General features: G+C 48.5%; 1 protein-coding gene across 3 annotated transcripts in view; it reads left to right on the top strand.

Annotated features, from left to right (window-relative positions):
• The first annotated feature begins 2216 nt into the window (after positions 1-2216).
• LOC142576696 (monocarboxylate transporter 12-like) overlaps positions 2217-21109 on the top strand; it is a 162112-nt gene continuing 143219 nt past the window's right edge. Inside the window, exon 1 of one of the 3 annotated variants that reach the window (XM_075686933.1) lies at positions 2217-2575. In XM_075686933.1, coding sequence (XP_075543048.1) covers positions 2516-2575 — 60 coding nt within the window. In that variant the 5' untranslated portion in view covers positions 2217-2515. The remainder of the gene's footprint in view (positions 2576-21109) is intronic. The other 2 variants (XM_075686934.1, XM_075686932.1) reach the window with 2 other exon arrangements.

The following is a 21109-nucleotide window of genomic DNA, read 5'->3' as shown; positions in this document are numbered from 1 at the left end:
CCTGCGTGCGTGTACACGTGAATGCGGGCGAGCGTGTGTCGTATCTCGGTGCGTGTGCGTTTGTGTGAGTGTGCGCGAACGTGCGTGCCTGCGTGCGTGTACACGTGAATGCGGGCGAGCGTGTGTCGTATCTCGGTGTGTGTGCGTTTGTGTGAGTGTGCGCGAACGTGCGTGCCTGCGTGCGTGTACATGTGAATGCGGGCGAGCGTGTGTCGTATCTCGGTGTGTGTGCGTTTGTGTGAGTGTGCGCGAACGTGCGTTAAGAAGCACTAAGAAGCAATTCCTACAAGTTAATGGCTTGCTCATAGTTCATAGAATGACAGAAGTTATGTCGATTTTTATTCAAGAGATCGAGCAAAAAAGGCAGTGATTGAGACTCAAAATGCACTAATGGGAATAGAGCACGTGCGCAATGCGTGTTGAGTTACGGTGGGGGGGGGGGCTGAATAGTGATTTGCCGTGGCTACCACATGCTGATTATATTTGCAGTTCTTATAATCAGTTTATAGCCAAATAGGATGTGGTAATAACTTTCTTCTTAGACGAATACCATCATCCCCATCATTTTCTTATTTATATCCAGTACCGTACGAAGGCCTCTCTCTCGGCGATCTCCAATTACGCTTATTTGGCGTCAGGTCATCTAATGTAGGGGTATATATGTGCTGTAATTTAGAATGACGCGCAACAACACCTGTTTTCTGTCTGTGTTGAATGTTTCCTGAATGAGTGAAAATATAAACACGGATATGAAGTGCCAGCATAGGCGGACATCGTGTACCTGCTCGTTTGTGCAATTTTCAATAAAGGTTGTTCGACAATTCTTGCGTTTGCATGACAGTGCCTTCTAAATACATTTCTTAATGTGAAATAATGTTCCGACGAATCTGAGCTTGCATGTGAGATACCAGTATTTTACATTGCTGTTACCTTTGGGCCACAGAATCGACACTTGCTAAGTGCGTCGAACGCCGTTACGTTTGTAGAAATCGAAGCTAAACAAATAAGTTCATATCGCGGGCAATCGCGCTCTACCTCAAGGTGCCAGTACGACGAGTAAAAAAGCAGACGGCATCGCGAAGTTTTCACCAGAGAGCACGCGTCACTGCACCAGAAGGATGAAAACTAAGCTGCAAAGGAAAGGTCCCCGCGGCGGCTTTCGCATGCGAATACTCGTGTTAAGAACTAATCTCTTGAATACCTAATTATCATGATAGATGCAATCAAGCCGCTGCCATTCATTCCAGTTTCGTGTCCCGGCCAGTGTGTTGTGTTTCACGCTTACCACCAAAGGCATTGTGCCCCCCTTGCCCATCACCCGTCATGACATGACGAGTGATGGGCAAGGGTGGCACCGCTCACGTCATGATGGGGTAACGAACATGAACCCGCAAACAGTGATCTTGAGAAAAACGATAGCAAAAGTGTTCCGCGATATACAGGAATGCCTATTTTTAGGCTGTAGTGTTCTGGGGAGCAGTTGTTTATGCAGAGACACTAGATTTGGTGTTCAAAGAATCGAAAAAAATACATAACTAAACAAAGCCCTAACTCTGTCATCATATCGATGTCATCCCTGATGACGATTCTAACGGAAAATTTTCCTTCTCAGTACAAACACATTCCGGTAGCTGTCGGGACGAAACGACGACGCTGTACTTTATTTTTTCTGCAGCGTTACTGTCAGGTTGTTTGGCGCATCTTGGCAGCTGTTTACGAACAACTGTGTGGGTGATTGACATCCTAGGGTTTCCGGCCAATCGTTATTATTTTTGTTCACTTCGCTAAGCAAGGTATTCCTCTGAGCTTTATTGTCCAAACTGGTCGCAAATATTGCTTTCATTGTGCGGGTAAGTTGTGACTAACTAATGGAACCTATATATACGCTTAATTCATCGGCCATTATTGTTAGCCGCTTCTTTGAGTTCTTAGGCCTCTTTTAACCTTCGTAACCGTGTCAGGCGGTTCGCTTCGAAGAATTTTGTTGGCCTCGATGGTTTTTCACGTGATGGCATCGTTCCAACTGTTCGTGTCGTTCCAAATGGCGCGATAGCTTGGCAACCTGGAATCGAAGGTCAAGGTTCAGGTTCAGCGCGTCACACATTCGTGACTTGATGTTTTTGACTTTGTCCTTTGAAGTTTTAAAAAGCAGGAGCTCCGCTCACGAAGCCTGTGACGGCGTTCCAATACAGAACCACGCGAGATATAAAGGCAGCCCGAGGGCGCAGCAGTCGTGTGTAAACGTCTGCGGGCATCACTCGTGCGCCATCGGCCGCCGACCGGATCGCGCCTCGTGCGCAGGGCAGTCCGGTCGTTATGGCCCAACCGGCCCTCGCGCCCCGATCGCGCGCTCCTCGTAAGCTGAGAGCGCGAAAGGCGTCCCCGTTGCATCGCCAAACAGTGGCGTCAGCGCGAAGGGCAGCAGCCGTGGCGAGGCGTGTTGCGGCCGGCTCACTCTGCAGAGAGACGTCCGACTGGCGCTTCTCGGCAGAGCATCGTGCCAGTCGGTAGCAAAATGAGCCCACAAGTCGACGGTTTACCAGCGAAGCCTGCCGTGGAACCAAAGAGCGCACAGGTAAGTGAATAAACGGATCCCTGCTTTTATACATTTCCGCAGTGTAGCTTCCAGCGCAGTTCGAAGCTGAGAGCGTGATCGCGGCAACGTTCGTTTGGTGGTGAGTCCACTGATACGAGACGCGTTATGATTGTTGGGAAAACGATTACCGTATTTTTCTAGGTATAGTCCGCCGGCCATACAAGTACATAAATTTCGCACGGTGCAGACTATCTATGGTTGCGGAATACACATAATTTTATTATTTAAGACAATGGCTGCGTTGACAAAAACGAGGCCACACTGTGACTGCACATTTATTCCGGGTCATGTCACCCAGCGAAACCAGCTCCGAAGTTATATTCACTGCACACGAGCAATGTTTCCAGCTCATACGTTACCACCTCGTTTCAGCATAAGTGATCTCATATAGTACGCGCAAAACACGAGAACAGTCGTCACCGCACCGAAAAGGCGAAGAGCCTTCGCAGCGTTCTTCAAGCTCAGGGTATTCGAGTATGTGTGCGAAATAAACATTCCGAACACGATGGAGACAGCGAGCCGTTCAAATGTGGCCTGCTTAACTGTTGTTCTAAACGCCCCGACTGAGTGTCTTGGACGGTCTTTAGAATTGCCTCTTATATGCAGTCTAATAAAGGAGCTACACTTTTTTTTTTATTTGTACATACTGTAGCCATATTGCACTGTTGCAGGAGTGGCTCTGAAAAGCACAACAATGACAAATAAGAAAGTCAATATGAACAATAAAGACGCAATGAAAATAACTACGTATTCACTTGTCGCTAAAAATAAGTTTAAAGACAGAGAACGAGTATTACTACGAAAAGATTTCCAATATTCAATAACACGGAAGGAAACTGTATTTAAGAGTGACTTTACGGGCAAAATAAGGCGCGATGCATAGGTGATAGTGACTTCTAGTATTGGATGGTTTAGCAGCATTTAGATCTGATGAAATCCGGCAAGAGGAGCCAGTAATGCAATGGCGATTCTGTGCGTCGGCGATCTGAGAGTGGCCGAAAGCCTATGTATGGAAGCCGGTGAAATATCTCCGTCGAACTTGTGGCTTATGAAGCGAATCGCTTTCTTTTGGATGGCCTCGATTTGATTGACGTCGCATTGCTTGTGCGGATTCCAGACAGGGGAAGCATGTCCTAGTAAAGGCCGGATTAGAAATTTATGCACCAGTATAGTTTCAGGATCCCTTGGGGCCGTGGTCAATGTGCGGCGCAGATAGCCTAACTTGTTCAGTGCCTTTGATTAACAACGGCTTTTTGCTTACCTAGCGTACATTATCTGCAGACAAGCTGAAAAACTCACTTTCAGTTCAAGTTTGTCCTTGCGGACTACACAGAGGATGCGGAATATCTAAGAAAATATTTTTGTCCTCAGCATAAACGGACCCCTGCGCACAAGGTGAGGACTATAGACCGGGAAATAAGGTAGTTAACAGATGGCCATAAATAGCAGGCTCTTCATAAAAAGGGCTGCAGGGCTCCTTCATATCAATGAGACTGGTATATTGAGGATGAAATATGTATAAATATAAACATAAATAACTATAGAGCAGAAAAGTGTGTCTTTGCATTTGTGTGGAAGAACCCCTTTAGGTCCGAATTATATTTATCATTCAAAAACCTATTTTAACCTTATTTTATCCTCAGGCTGAACAGAAAGAGACCCCAATAGAACCGTTCTAAAATTTTGCGTCTTTAGGTTAATTTAGTGGCATTTGCAGATGCACTTTCAAAGAATGCACCCTAAATAAAATTTTAAATGCGGAAAGAAAAATAGCAGTCTTATATTAGGTGACACAATGTCACTTCATAAATTCGCTTTGTACGACGCTGCGCAGGAGAAAACGACGAAGAGATATAATTAATTATGGGGTTTTACGCGCCAAAACCACTTTCTGATTATGAGGCACGCCGTAGTGGAGGACTCCGGAAATTTCGACCACCTGGGGTTCTTTAACGTGCACCTAAATCTAAGTACACGGGTGTTTTCGCATTTCGCCCCCATCGAAATGCGGCCGCCATGGCCGGGATTCGATCCCGCGACCTCGTGCTCAGCCGCCCAACACCATAGCCACTGAGCAACCACGGCGGGTATACGAAGAGATATAAGACATTGCCACATATTTTTGCAACACCATTAGACACCCGGTCGCCTATCTCTAGGCCAACTTTATGAAAGACTTCGCGTAAAGTTGTTACATGAGCAGACCTGTATCCAGAAGTAGTTAAGATGTGTGAAGAACGTTTCCAACGTTATGGTGAACGGAAATTCTGGAAGTAAACCAGGGTATGAAACCGAAAAAAATATCGATTTGATGTGAATTCAAAGCCCTCTTACACGTAGTACGTGTAAAGTGTAAAAAATAGCGTATTCTTCTGAACCGCAACAATTTCTAACTTAAAGCAGACGACGTGTGGCATGCACGCCAAGATTACCTCGTAAGCAAAACACGATGTGGCCGTAATTCTGCGTAAAAAATCCTGGAATAACACGATGCCTGACGTAGCAAGCATTCTCGAGAGCGTATACGCTCACCCCATCGTTTTCTTAGTTAGCGCAGGACCTTGAACATCTGGAAGTTGATGCCGCTCCACAGAGGAACCACGAGTGCAACTCCTTTTACAGTTTGCCACAAGCGCAGATACCCAACGCGGGCAGTAAAGAACAGCGGCGTCGACATTTGTAGTCAGTCGGGCTGAACGCCAGCCTTCCGCACGGCAGCCACGCCTCCGGCACGCGCTTCGCGGAGAAGCAACGTCGAGTGAGCGCGACGTGGGAGAAACAATCGAGCACTCGACGTCGACATCAGTGGCGCTGTAGGGTCACGAGGGCACAGCGAAACGCCTGCACAAGATACGCTGAACTCGCGTGCCCTTCGTGTTGTGCTCCGCTCACGTAAGCAGAGCCAGTAGAAGGGGCGAGGACGTAGGGATTGAATGTCTCGCGATGCGGCGCGGTGCTCTGGGCAGAGTTGCTTCCGTACCGGCGCTACAGGGGCGTGTGCCTGGCCACGTGTTTGGGTGCAGTGACCTGAAGGACGCAGAGCCGATCGTTGTGATGCCGATAACGCGGCCCGTGAAAGGTCGCCTTGTGTTGCATTTTTCTTTTCTCGCACGTGTGCGATGCACCCTGTGTGTGCCGCCTAAATAAATACGCGCATGTGTGTGCTCTCGACGCACTTGTAGCTGTGTATATTAGATACGCATGACATTTCATGGTGTTCATGTATATATATATATATATATATATATATATATATATATATATATATATATATATATATATATATATATATATATATATATATTTGCAACTGGATTGCGCAAACACCATGAAATGTCTTGCGTGTGTAATATAGAATGCTCGGGTTAATACAACAAAATGCCTCTGTCTATAAGAAACGTGCCTAGTGTTTACGTCGCACTACTGTGACATCAGCATAGTTATATTCTTTTGCTTCATGCATTTGCTACTGCACTGGTGGCGAACGTACTGCGGCGGATGATCTGCGATGTCAGAAGCAACACGAATTGACATAGCATTACGTAAATTACAACTCCAACGTTCCGGTCTGTAGCAGAGAAAGAAGCGATCATTCGGCATTTCGCTCAGTTGCCGACATCTTTAGTGCAAGCAGGGATTGGTGCTTCTGCAGCATTGACGAGGCTGGTTGGTGGCATACCGCGTGTGAAACTTCCTTCTTTGGTAGCTGCAGGTGGCACGGAGCTATGCGCTCCGCCCACACAAGCTTAGGCGAACGATGCAGCGCAGCAACGGCTGCTCTCACCGGCCGTACTGCGGCGGTCACGACACGCCCGCCCCAAAAAGGCACGAATTCGCGACCCCAACGCACGGTTTCGAGAACGCACACCGGTGCGCTCCATCGCTTTCCCTCGCCGAGCTTTTTCCTGCTCGCGCGTCTTCACCGAGAAACGAGACTTTCGTCTTTCAAGGGCTCGGTTCAGGTCTTTGATTCTCCCAAAATTAAGCGCACTATTTATTGGTTTCCATTTCCACCCGTAACGTCTCTTTTTGTCGGTGGTTATATTTCTGAGAAAAAAGAAACACATTTATTGACATCTATTGGTGGATAATTTCTTGCCCTGAGCTTATGGTGTTTTCTGCGGCTCTGGTGTTGTGCTGCTAAGGACGAGGTCGCGGGGTCAGATCCCGGCTACGGTGGCTGCATTTAGATGGGGGCAGAATGGAAAGGAAACGTACATATATGCCCCGTGCATATCAAGCGGTTGTTTTAGCACGTAAAATCTCAGGATTCAATTCCGTTCGTGCTTTCTGTTCGACGAATACCTGGTTCGCTAATTTTTCTGGCGCTGAAACATGCGGCATGAGTACAGATTCACCTCCACAACACTGCAGTTGCATCTGACACGCAGAGTGAGAATGTTTGTTTCCGTGAAGCGGCCTACTGCAAATGCACTGCGCCGCACGGGGATGTGGCTATGAATAAATTAAGGGGAGGCATTTGATCTTCGAGTAGAAATTAAAAAATGCACCTGTATATGCAACATTACGCGTGTACAGATCTACCCTAAAAAATAGAGAGAAACTGACACGGGAGATGTGATCCCTCCTAACATTAGTGAAGTTGCCTATAGCCTAAGTAGCCGCAGCGCGAAGAGCCCAAGGACGCGGGTCAAGGACACCCTTCGCGCACCTGTTCTCCCGCTCCCCGCTTGCTTCGCAGTGGCAGGCACAACGGAAGGAAATAAAAAAAAAGACAAATATCGAAGCGTAGGTCATGACTTCGCCAACCTCCTTGCATCGTCGGAGTGCGCGTCAAAGTAGCGCCATTCACTTCCCTCCTCCTCCGTTCGGCGCGGCCTCGACGGTGGCGCCGCCGGTGGTGGGCCTGCCGTAGCAGACGACGGCTAACACGCGACGGCAAGAAATCCGCGGAAAAGCTTGATCGAGCCCTGCGGAGCAGTTCTTTCAATACAGACGTTGCTTCGTCAGTCGGTAACTGCCCTAAAATATGTCGTGTTCGAATTGTGGAAGAAATAGAGAAAATGACTATTATTCAAGCCATATTTAAGGCGTAAAGTGCGCGCACGGTGAGCGTTCGTGTTGCTGAAACACGACGCAAGCACGCGGTGTGCTCAAACACGCGCGTAATTACCGAAGTTTCAGGTTTTGACAGCGTGAAAGTATGTGTAAGTGGTTTCGTAGGTTCATTTACGTACCTGCAGGATACTTTTGGTCGGCCGGCGCATGAGAGATTTCGACTGTCTGCGGTCAGCGATGCCTGGCAACAGGGCCACTTTTTTCATTCCGGGGTGCTTTGGTAATCGTGACGATATATTGTTTTTTTTACAAGTACTGCTCCAGGAGGGCACATGTAACGGCTAACGGAGGCTTCTGAGGAGCACGTGACATTACATAATAATAATAATAATATTTGGGGTTTTACGTGCCAAAACCACTTTCTGATTATGAGGCACGCCGTAGTGGAGGACTCCGGAAATCTTGACCACCTGGGGTTCTTTAACGTGCACCTAAATCTAAGCACACGGGTGTTTTCGCATTTCGCCCCCATCGAAATGCGGCCGCCATGGCCGGGATTCGATCCCGCGACCTCGTGCTCAGCAGCCCAACACCATAGCCACTGAGCAACCACGGCGGGTACGTGACATTACAATAAAGCTGGCGGCGCAGGGAGTGTTCGCATACAAAATCGGCTGTCCGCTATAGCGGACAGTCTATCTTATACTCCCTTGGCATGCACAGGCTTCGGCGAGCCCCATCCAGCCCTGGTTCTAGCTTTGGTGCTCTCGTTGCAGCTTTGGTGCCCTGGAGGCGCCGTCAATAGTACGAAATAATGACACGCTGTTACAACTAGTAAATAAAATATATTGAAGAAATACAATCGCGCTGAGGTGCATACTTCTAAAGCAGCGCTAGCGCGCCTGCGCGAGAATTCTGAAACGCCAACGAGGAATTTACCGGCCCACCTACGATTCTACGATCCAAGTGCACGTTAAACATCCCCTGGCGACCTAGATAATGTTATCCGGGGCCATGCACTACGACCTCCATCAGAGCTTTAGTCGCTTCGGGACGTTAAAAACGTTAATCACCACAAACCAAATCAATACATGCGGGCGTACATTCGAAGGTAAAAGACTGCATGCACAAGTCATAGTGAGCCTTGCAAAAGCGTCGAGAATGTGCTAACTTATGGTGGAGCTCAAAACACACCCAGAATAAAGTCGCTTCTATGTCACAGGCCAGCTACAGATGCGTGCACTTTCACCGCAAGACGAAACTACGTGAAACAAAGAGAGCACATTCGAAAAAAAGAAAGTCAACTTGAACGCGCTAAAAACCACGCAGAGCATGAACACACACACTTTTTCGAAGCGGAAGGTGTCAACTAGGCTCAAAAGAAGAGGTTGTGTGGAGCCGTGGCACTTACATCACGAAGCCGTGCGTTCTTTGCCACTTCCTCGAAGTCAACCCGCCCGATCCTGTGAATCCACACTTTTCTTTTTGCGTTGCGCCCGCCGGATGGCAAAGCAAAAAGCTTTTTGCCCTCGCTGTGTCTGTTGCGGCAACCGAAGGCGCAGCAGCACGGCATCGCAATTAAGTTCTCGGCCCTAACACATTCTATTACGCTAACGTATTCCGTCAGTCCGCCTGCCGTACATTCGTCGCGCAGGCCCAACAATGGAGGTCGGAGCGCGCTGGAAAGAAAAAAATATACAAAAGCGCGGCGCCTACTCAGCTCTGGAAAGAAAAAAATATACAAAAGCGCGGCGCCTGCTTCCACGTGACACAGATTGGCCAATGGGGGAGCGGAGAAAGCTGGGGAGACAGGAGGCATGGGGGAGGAAGCGCCAGGGTGAGCGGGGTGGCGGAAAGATCTAAGAATGGCGCTACTTTTGAAAAATTGAGGGGCTTTAAGTGCGCGCGGACTGCCACTCCTACTGGCGTCCCCTGGTGAACTCTCTTCGCCCTTTCAGTTGCAGCACGGTTCATTGAAAAGGAATTCTGCGTACCTTTTTAAGGTACGCAGAATTGAGATGTGAGAATATTCGAAACATTGGAATGAACGAATCGAGTATTGTCCTCTCCTATACGTTGCTCTAATAGAATAGTCACTATTCGCAAATCCATCGGACTGCCACTCCTACTGGCGTCCCCTGGTGAACTCTCTTCGCCCTTTCAGTTGCAGCACGGTTCATTGAAAAGGAATTCTGCGTACCTTTTTAAGGTACGCAGAATTGAGATGTGAGAATATTCGAAACATTGGAATGAACGAATCGAGTATTGTCCTCTCCTATACGTTGCTCTAATAGAATAGTCACTATTCGCAAATCCATCGGACTGCCACTCCTACTGGCGTCCCCTGGTGAACTCTCTTCGCCCTTTCAGTTGCAGCACGGTTCATTGAAAAGGAATTCTGCGTACCTTTTTAAGGTACGCAGAATTGAGATGTGAGAATATTCGAAACATTGGAATGAACGAATCGAGTATTGTCCTCTCCTATACGTTGCTCTAATAGAATAGTCACTATTCGCAAATCCATCGGACTGCCACTCCTACTGGCGTCCCCTGGTGAACTCTCTTCGCCCTTTCAGTTGCAGCACGGTTCATTGAAAAGGAATTCTGCGTACCTTTTTAAGGTACGCAGAATTGAGATGTGAGAATATTCGAAACATTGGAATGAACGAATCGAGTATTGTCCTCTCCTATACGTTGCTCTAATAGAATAGTCACTATTCGCAAATCCATCGGACTGCCACTCCTACTGGCGTCCCCTGGTGAACTCTCTTCGCCCTTTCAGTTGCAGCACGGTTCATTGAAAAGGAATTCTGCGTACCTTTTTAAGGTACGCAGAATTGAGATGTGAGAATATTCGAAACATTGGAATGAACGAATCGAGTATTGTCCTCTCCTATACGTTGCTCTAATAGAATAGTCACTATTCGCAAATCCATCGGACTGCCACTCCTACTGGCGTCCCCTGGTGAACTCTCTTCGCCCTTTCAGTTGCAGCACGGTTCATTGAAAAGGAATTCTGCGTACCTTTTTAAGGTACGCAGAATTGAGATGTGAGAATATTCGAAACATTGGAATGAACGAATCGAGTATTGTCCTCTCCTATACGTTGCTCTAATAGAATAGTCACTATTCGCAAATCCATCGGACTGCCACTCCTACTGGCGTCCCCTGGTGAACTCTCTTCGCCCTTTCAGTTGCAGCACGGTTCATTGAAAAGGAATTCTGCGTACCTTTTTAAGGTACGCAGAATTGAGATGTGAGAATATTCGAAACATTGGAATGAACGAATCGAGTACTATACGTTGCTCCAATAGAACAGTCACTATTCGCAAATCCAAATGCTCTTCAAGTAGCTTTCGAACACGCCGTGTCGTCGTCTATGCACGACAAAACATCAAATTGAAGTAAATGTGCGATAGCTTTAATCCCATCAACAGTAACTATAACGGACTAGTGCAGGGTTCATTGCCCAATGAGCCAGACTTAAACGGCTTATCCACGATCGCTCGCAATAAAAATTTTGTTTAAACATTCGGCAATGATTATTGCTCAGTACTACATATAGATGCAGCACATGTGTCCTTTCATCGAAATAAGTATGTCTACGTTTCACTGCTACATTTGATAGCACCTAACGTCCCCTATCAAAAGATGAAAGCAGCGCAAGAACGACGACGACGAACAGAAGAGACGCACCACAGGCGTTGACTATAACCGAATGCTTACTGCAGCGGAGCAATGTCAAGGAAAAAGGAGGCAGGAAGAAACAACCGACACTGGGCCAGCAAACGGTTGTCGCATGGTGAAGCAGATGGTGTGAAAGAGCAATTGAACTAAAGAAAGCATGCTAGAAGCACTTGCGCTGATTTTTAAAAGCATTTTGAAGGTCTCTTTTTCGCTTAGCGTTCAGGAAGGGGCCACTACGCAAGCTTGAACTGCTCGGCTAATCGCAAAAGGCCTGAGCTACCACGCTGTGACAGGCACTTTTGCAGCTTCCAATGACCGGGCACTAATGCACCTTCAAGCAGCGCAGCGCAGTTGCTGCCTCGTCGATGGTTGTTGCAATGCTCGCGGAGTCACCGGCAACGACTCGCTTGTTCAATGTTGATCTCACAGGAGAGAGAAACTTGATCGACAACGTTGGCTGTGCAACTCACAAAAGCTCTTGTGTGGTTTGGCGTGTACGCAGGCTTCTTGGGCGTTTCAGTGTTGACGCGTCTATATAGTCAATCCAGCTTGTTGGGGGCAGACAACTTCCACCCCTGATTTTCTTGGCAACCTTCTGTATCTTGTACGAAATGCCGTGAATGTGCGGAGTAGCTTTCTTCCGATTTCGGTGCGCTATAGTTCGTGCTTGGCTACCGATTCACTTTCTTTTTCACGTTGCTCCACTGCAATAAACCTCCAGTTGTTAGTCAGCGCCTGCGGTGTGTGTCAAGTCTTGTGTGTGTCGTCCTTATTGCGATGTTTTCACCTTTGTTGGACCATGCTTAATCAACTGGCCGAGCGTGCTGCCCTGACACACTACGCCGTTGCCGCAGGCACGGCACGCATTTCTGCATACACAGATATTAATTAACAAACAATGTGGCCTTTGTAAACTTTATGTAACATTGCATGACCGTGTAGCTCCGAAAAGCCTTGAGGTTGCAAGCAAACTGCTTAATGCTTCCTAATTATTCGTATTTGCATTTATTAAAACATGCTTTATATTGCAGGTAATGTGCTGTAATCCAGTGAAGGTAATGTGTAATGCCAGTGAAAACTTTGAAAATACAAGTAAGCCGGCTGCACATTATTGGCAAACTGTTGAAAAAATATTAGATATTCTATTCAATGCGATTCGCTTCCGGCATTGTTCAATTCCTATTCGATTCGGTCCCAAAAGCTAGTGTTAGTCATTCAGCCAAAGTACAATTCAGCCAACGGGGTGGCCTGCGCGCTCGAGCAGGACAATCTGCAGCATGCTTCTTTCTGCTTGTACGTTCGTAAGGATATGGGACCGTGTTCACACAGATCTCTGACGCTTGAATTGTCCATAACAGCATATTCCGGTCACGCTCGACCAGGTTTGTTAATTCGGCCCCCGATTGTCTACGGCTTTGGGAGTCCTAAAGCAAGCTTCACTTACTGCCAATGATGCACTTCTCCATACGCCGGTCTTATTCGGTGGTTCTTATTGCACTGCCTCGCCGATCGATTGCGAGGCAAGGCTGACCGAGCTGAGCGTGATCGGCGGCGTCACTTGCCAGCCCGGGCACCAATGCACGATGCGCATCGCCCGCTGCGCTCAATTCGCCGCCGACAAGTTCGAAACGCCCATTCGCTCTAGCGCCTTCGTGCACTGCGTGGCTTCAAGTCTGGGACTTTTCGCGAATGTTTTGTTCGCTGCGCTCTGCCGGGCGTCCGTGTTTCAGAAGATGCATTAAGAGAGCGCTGACTGTCAGAAGCAGCGTGTGCATCTTCTGTCGCATGTTCGACGTCTCAACTCCGTATAAGTGATGGAGTAGTGGCACCATTGTCTCGAAGGATTCGTTTCGTGCAAATGAATATTACGGCGACTCTTGAAATGTGCCTGCAGTGTCCGCATAGCGTTTTCTGGTGTGATTCACGCGACGTCTCTGCCGCCTCCCATTCTTGGTCGTCGCTTCCACGACCTTTTGTCGCACTCCAACTATTACAGCGCTGGTCCGACGAGGTTGTTGAGGAAGCGCTCTTGGTCTAGACCTTGTCACCTGGTGGAGAATCTCTGATCAAGACGTTCACCATTAATTAACAGAATTTCGGCGCAGCAAAATTTGCTACTAGACAAAAACGACATGGAGGGGCGCACACTTCTATCTGATTTAGTTTCAGAAGAACACAGACTGTATACACAAGTGTACAGCACATTCCCAACAGGCACAATCAATAGTATGCGTTGTTCTGAAAATAAATCAGTCTGAAGTGTGCGCCTGTCGATGTTGCTGCTATGGTCCGTCGTCTTTTGCGCCTCCGCTATTGCGGTAATTAACGATGCACCAACTAGCCCAGCAACGTGTTTTATTCAACTATCGTCGGCCCTTCCTTTCCTGGTGTGTTTTTAAGGTTTTAGCGCATCCTAAGTGCCTACAAAATATTAATTCCGCAAAATTTTACTGCATTGTATGTGTGGGGTTTTTTCTGCTCAAACAAAAATCCCGAGAGCCCGGCAAACGAGACTACGAACAGTCAGTCAGGTTCTTGTCTGCCATTACAGTTTCTGCCACCATCCGTTCTGCTTGTCCACTTGCAGCCGTGTGGATAAAGCCCAGAGTATTTGCTTGATTACATTCGGCGTGAAAAATTGTTGCATCTTCTATGAAGCGGATGCTGTGCCACTGTCTGAAACAAGCACTTGCGGTATGTCAAAAGTGGCAAAAAGTGAACGTAGCACATCCGTTGCTGCTGAAGTATACTGTGACGGCACTGGTTTGACCTTCCTAATCTCTGATGGAATCATTAAAGGTATTCTATGCAATATAAGCACGCAATGTTCGTTGACAATTCCTAAAAATGCGTTGACTTCTATTCTCCAGCAAGGCCATGCATTATCTGACTTAATTCTCTTGCACTTAAACGAATAACGCGCCTGATCCAGCAAAAGCGCGCTAGTCACAGTGTTTTCGCCTGGCTGTCTACGCCAAATATCGATACCATATGAGCCTAAGTACATGGATGTAACAAAATACGTTGAATCTATTGTTACTCCAGTTTCTGTTACAATAAGGAAAATACTCTTGAAAGGCCAATAAGTTTTGTACGATTGTGTCCCCCTCTTAAGCACGGAACAGAGCTTTGTGAACAGGAAAATAGGAGAGAAATGCCTTGCTGGCCGAGACGGGAATGCACCACCCGCCAAGGGACGAAGCACGAAAGCCAACGCGAACATGCAGTGTCACCGCTTCGTGCAAGCATGGCCTCCAGTTCGCACTGATGCGATCTCAGAGGCCACGGAGCGAGAGGGCGAGTATTAAAGGGACCCTGAAACCATTTTGACGATTTTCTAAAACCGTACTGAGTCGTTAGAGTAGGTCCTTCTCATCATTATTTGACGCCTCTAAGTGCTCTGCGTAAAGCGTGTAATTTATTATAAGATTTTAATAATGCCCATCGCTGCCAATCACAGCACACTGCGCGGCGGAATTTTAAGCCGCCCCTACCCATATGACGTCAGTGGGGCGAGCTATCCGAACAGGGCGCGTAATCGATAATTTTTCCAACATTATGGTAAACAAATGATGTTCGTAATAGTGGAAATGTTAGTTCATTTCTTTTTATACAAAGAAAGTAACATAAAGGGAATGGACAAGAACAATTTTTCAGTACACTTAAAGGAGTACTGGCACAAAAAAATACACATGGTTTTTTTCTACTTTATTAAGTAGTTAATGACCCAGTAATCACGGCACGAAACCTCATTTACTTCAGAGCGCGACAGGTATTTATTTGCAGTCTTTTTTGTAGCGACCAGTCGAAGTTTCGGTTCCAGAGAGCAACGAGACGGGAGAAACGGGAATGTAAACAAAGTGGTCACGTGTTCGCAAAAAGCCATGACGTATGCTCTCACGCGAAGCCAGCGTGCGCGACCGACTTGTGTCGTGCGCCGTCGTCGTGCGGCTGCCGCATCGGTCGGACGACCGCAGCCAATGACAGCGCCGGTAGCGTGAACGTCATGGCCACGTGGTAGACCCGGCTGGGCGGGGCCGGCGAGCGGGCGCCTCGCCGCTCTGATCATCTCTGTTTTTTTTTCTCCCTAGTCGAAATGCGGGCCTCTTTCGTCGCTGACGGCGGCACATAAATCGGCTACAATTTGTTTCTGACACGAAATAACTTCTAAAATAAAGTGACTTCGAAAGAGTGCGAGTTATAAAACGTTGTGCGAAATAGTAAATCGTTGGCGTGATTTCTACTCGGACGCGGTAAGCGCAGACGCGCCAGCAATCGTCTGCATACGAAGCGGCTCGCCTGACTGGCGTGTTTACTCATCGCTACTAACGGCACCGGGAAAACTAACCGTATTTTCACTTAAGAGAAACATAAATGTTCAGGAATTGATTGTGCTGACGAATTTAGGCGGTTTATTACGAGCTGCAGACGCATCGCAAGAACCCTCGGCCCCGGATAGACGGCCGGCGAGCTAGGCCTACATCGTCTCCCAGCGATCGCAAGCTCGTGTGACATGCTCGTTCGCTTCTGTCGGCGCCAATGAAATCAAATGTGCTGCAATTTAAGCGTGACATAACTGTGTACACGTTGTGCCGACGAACATAGGCGCTTCGTTATACGAGCTGCAAGCGATCGTGTCACAAGCGCAACCGGTGTCGGATTCGATGGCCCAGCGAGCTATGCCTGCCGGCTCCTGGCCATCGGCGGCTGTCAACGGATCCGATACTGCTAACGCGGCCTTGAGGAAACACGTCTACAGTGCTCGCATAGACGTGTTTATATTGCCATCGTTTGCTTCAAACAAGGTAGCTATGCAAATACGGTTGCTTTCACTCTCTGTTCGAAGTTACGCGGCATTCCGAAAGGGGCGCCGGTTCTGCAGGGCGGTGCTACCCGCCGCTCGCTCATTCGTATACCATATGTCCCGAATCGCCGCATGCGGCAAGTCGCACACGACGCGCCGTACTACAGATCGCACGGAAAATCGCACCATGTGTCTCGCGCTTTAGACGTGGCCAATCACTTAGCGACTCAGATATTGCGGCCGGCGATGGCGAGGACGAACCTCAACAAAACCCTCGCATCGGCCACGATCAATGGTAAGACACAAAAAATAGGCGTTGAACGTTGTGGCAGCGCAGTCAAGATGATAGTGTGGGAAATATCCCGATGGACACGACAAAAACTGCAGTTGCAGCGACACGGAGAGCGTCCCACTACAAGTACAACAGCTAGAACAAGCAACAGAGGAAAAGAGCACATGTAAGCCGCATGGCAGCCAACGAAAATTTGTGACGTAGCCACATGACGTAGCATTTTCTTGGCTATTTACAATCCCGCTTGATGTCAATTTCACGAGGTGCTCTGTGTTGCGGTTGGCTGCGCGCATGTACTTTAAAATTGATTTTAAATATGTTCTAAGCGATATTCACCGCTGATATTTTATAGACGATGTGTGTGTGACCAACTAAATTGATCGCGCAAGTTATCTCGACTTCAAATTTCTGTGTCAGTACTCCTTTAAGCACTTCCGGCACACAGCAAGTGTCGTCTGCTTGTGTTACAACGCGCTCCGTCTTTGACGAGAGCTCCGCCGTCAGAGTCGGTCTGTCTTTTCGCAAGCGCTATGATTCGACTTTGTTGCGTTGTAGACTGCAAACGTAGCGACTGGCAATATGTCAGGCTGCGACATCGTGTCCCTCTGCAAGCCAGTAGACGAGCGGACTGGCTGCAGCGCATCGGACTGCCGCTATCCGATCGGCGCCAGGATTTGCACGATTGCGGCTGTCACTTTACACTGGAAGATTGCTAACGCAATACCGTTTCGCGAGTGCGGTATTAGGGTAAGCGCAAGCACAAGGGGACAGGGCCTGGCCGTGTCTCCTTGCGTGTCGTTTCATGGGATGAACAGAAGCGCAAATGTGAATGGTCTCCACGGTGCAGCCACCTGGTGGCATAGAGCCCAACCAGACACAGCAGCAGTAACAAAATTTATTCTTCTTTGCTGCTGGTGTAAATTTTTCGCAGGACTGTAATCGTTAACACCTTATTTTTGTAAATGTTTAAAATGTTTTGCACTTGGTTAGAGCAATATTAGCTCTTTCTTTGGCTGGTCAAGCTCTGCGCCAACGGGTGGCTGGACCGTGGAGACCGACCAGGCAGCTCACGTACGTCTACGCTAAGGTTCCTTCATCAGCTTGAGTTTATGCTTCCACCGTTCAGTCCAAACGTTCCGCTAGTGTGTTGTTAACGGAATTCCAGACACGTTCGGCGCTGCGACAGAATGCTCGCAACGCATGCTGCTTCGATAGCTCTCGCTTGCGGCCGACGGCCAAGCGCCTAGCGTAGAGGTTTCGCGCGGGCGGGCTCCAAAACAACCGGAAGTGGACGATGTGAGGTCACATCATGACGCAGAACCAGTGAAGGCGTCGCTTAGCACCGGCGGCTCGGCGAACGGGTTGAGGAAAAGCATGGCTAGGGAGGAGGGTAACTTGTAATCGCTTGTAGCTCCATTAATACGCAACGCTTCAGTTAAATTGTGGTGCGAATGTTCTACTTAAGCTGTACCCTACGCGTCTACAAAAATTGTCCGAACCGTTTCAGGAGCCATTTAACACACGGGGCAACTATGGTTCTCGTCACCCAGTTGCACTGCTCAGGGAGGCTCTACGTCTGTAGGCTGTGCGGACAGGCAGCACGAATGGAAAAAAAAATTCATGAACCATGCCACTCTGCGAAGGTGACTGACCAGCGCAACTGTTTAGCACACGGCACATAGGTGATACGCAATTTTGAACAAACGCATGAAAATATTTCTTGTCTCCTTCGCGTTCATCGTGACGTAAGGTACTCACACACATTTATTTATATACATTTGCGTGGACGACTATATATATATGTATATAAGTTATTGGCACTTACATTAGAACTCGGCGATGTTACACTTTCGTCACAAATGTGATAATATTATGATAAAATTATGAATGATTATATTACTTAATGTGGTGCCTGTCCTGCGGCTGGTTCAACATATCCTCGGTCTCGTTTGCACCATAAAACAAACAAAGAAAAGTGAAACCGTTTACCCATTACCTTTGGCCGCATGTTTTTGTTCAATACGCAACCAGAACCAACTGCACGCGACTGAGTGCCCTGCAGGCCCAGGCGAACACGGTCGCAGCTGCCAGGATTCGAAACCGAGACTTCGCGCTCAGCAGAAAAAAAACAAAAAACAAGGACGACGCGTGGCGATTGAGTCCGCTCGGGGAAAATTGTTTCATTCTGGGCTCCGTCGGGCCCTGCGCACCGCAGTCGGCTTTCCCACATGGTGAGTTATTACGTCACTCCCAGACGAGATGGAGGAACTTGGCAAGCAAATATGCCCCCTAGAAATAATCAGAAACCGGCGCCAGGGCTTGGCTGAACGTGCGTGGGTGAGTGCAAGTTTGTATGAGTGCGAATGCGTAAGGGCGTTTGCGTGCCTTTGTGATCAGTTCCCGTAACGATGATGGACCATCTATATCCAAGGAACAGGTTCTTGTGAAACGTTGTTTTCGAGCCACTTCGTACGCAATCAAGTACAGAGGTAGGCGAATTCAGTCGGGTCACAAAAGGAACGCCTCGGACGAACGCTCGCGGGGAAACAGAGGCAGGGCACCATGTCTTTCGAACCAGCCCTTCAATTCAGGCACGGGTTTACTCACATTTGCATGCGGTCACTTTTTGATGCCTCCATTAGGTTCGAGGACAGGCATTAAAAAAGCTTCCTTAACTAATACAAGGTCAAGTCCCACGTGTACACTTTGCTAGGAGTCTTTACGGACTTAAGCTTTCCGATGCACCGATGGGGTAATGAACAGCGTGTAACTTGTAGACACACCAGCAACGTGGATTACACAATCCGGCTCGTATCGAGTAAACGACGAAATGTCGGAACGCAGGTGGCTGGCAGCGCAAGCAAATCATGCGACGCAGTTGGTCACGCATGCTGTCACAGCGAAGCCCTGCTTTCCTCTGCATAAGTTCGCTTCTAGGTATACGAACATGTTTACTTGCACACTAAGGACTTCTAAGTACAGTCTGTTTCACACTTAGGGGAAAACTCGGAGCGCATTGCATCGGCGATGCGGCGTGCGCTGGAGTCGGGCGGCAGCAGCAGTTCGCGCAGGCGCAGACGCTCGAGGGGCCGAGTCGGCGTCGTCTGCTACGGCGGCGCGCGCTGGCCGCATTGTCGGGAAGCGTGTGAGGTGCAGTGCGTCGGTTTCATCGTCACTGCGGGAACTGAGCCGATATTCCTGACTTGTGCGACGCCTACCTCTGAGCCTTCAGTGGCGATATTGAAGTTCCGCAAACTCTATTTGACAGCGTGCTTCGTTTGTTCTTTCGAAAGGCCGAGGTACTGATTGTGCGCACGAATATTTCTTCACTGTGTGTGCTGCCGTATTACGCAGTGACAAGAAAGGCACACCAAAATGTGCGCGCAATGTACTCAGTCTTTATTTGACTCGAGAGGAATACAAAGCACTCAACAATGATAGCTATGAGGTCAAACACGATGAAACAAGCGGATAGGAATAAAGGAATGTTTTAGGTTTAGACAATGAGCCGGAATTGATTCTTCTCGAGAATAGTGCATTACACCAGACAGGCCCTGCCCGTCGGCGGGGAAATGGACGCGTCACGCTCCGAACTTAGTATCTCGTCATGTCCCCAGCGGCAGCGATGACAGCGCTCATTCTGGAGGGCCGTGATGTGTAAAGTGACTCGGTCAGCGATGTGTTCATTCGCAGCACGTCCCACTCACTGAAGATGGTGGGCCAACGCCGATCCTCGGACAACGAATGGATGGCGCCCCAGCAATACTTTCAATGAGCCCCAGACATTTGAAGGGACAGTACTAGAGCACCGTCCCCACCGATGATCGGCTTAGAAGGCAGTGATGGCACTTTCTCAGAACGTCTGGTTTGCGCGAGCGGCTTTCTCTGTTCGTGCAAGTACCTTCTCTCCCCTTCGCCCAGCGTAGGGTAGTCAACCAGACTGGCTAGCATCCCTGCCTTCCTTATATTCTTCTCTCTCTTGAGGTCCGGGGCAGCCACTCCAGGATAGTGATGGTGCGCAGTTCTTGCAGAACACGAGCAGTGTGGATCGGCACCTATCGTGTTGGAATGTACAGTCGCCTTTGGGGAAGCCGCCGTCAAGAACGTACGGAATCAGTATATAGTATGTGACTGCCCCGTACCGTTCAGGGATGAACTTGCCTACAAGGCGTATCAATTGGCGGCGCACAACGCTTAGTAAAGAGTCTCAGTTCACGCAGTAACGATCAAGTCCGCACACTGCCTCTGACACTAGCACACTTCCCGTCCATGCGGCCAGCGCGCGCCGCCGCAGCAGACAACTCCGGTCCCCGAGCGCCTGCGCGAGCTGCTGCCGCCACCCGACTCCTGAGCTCGCCGCATCGCGATGCAATGCGCTCCGAGTTTTCTTAACAGGCTGTACAAGTTGTTCGAAACAATGTAACGAAAGGCAATTTATGGGAACTTTAGTAATAGATAAAAAAATTCTCTCTAGGCGGAACGCCTTGTTCACTAGTTTAAGTGAGCGACAACGCCAAGCCTAAATTATCTTCATAAATGACCCAGGTAACCTACGCTAGACGATTTACCGCAGTTGCTTTCTAAACAAAGACAAGCTCCATCAGCGTTTTACATACTGCGTCGCTCTCTCTCTCTAATCCCCCCCCTTTTTTTTTTGCATCGACAGCGGTTGCGCAATTGGCTATATAGCGCGCTTGAAAGGGTGAAATTG

This window comes from Dermacentor variabilis, chromosome 3 (assembly GCF_050947875.1).
Source record: "Dermacentor variabilis isolate Ectoservices chromosome 3, ASM5094787v1, whole genome shotgun sequence".
In the NCBI taxonomy this organism is placed as follows: Eukaryota; Metazoa; Arthropoda; class Arachnida; order Ixodida; family Ixodidae; genus Dermacentor; species Dermacentor variabilis.
Note: the sequence above shows the minus strand (reverse complement) of the source record. Positions and strands in the feature narration are given on the sequence as shown.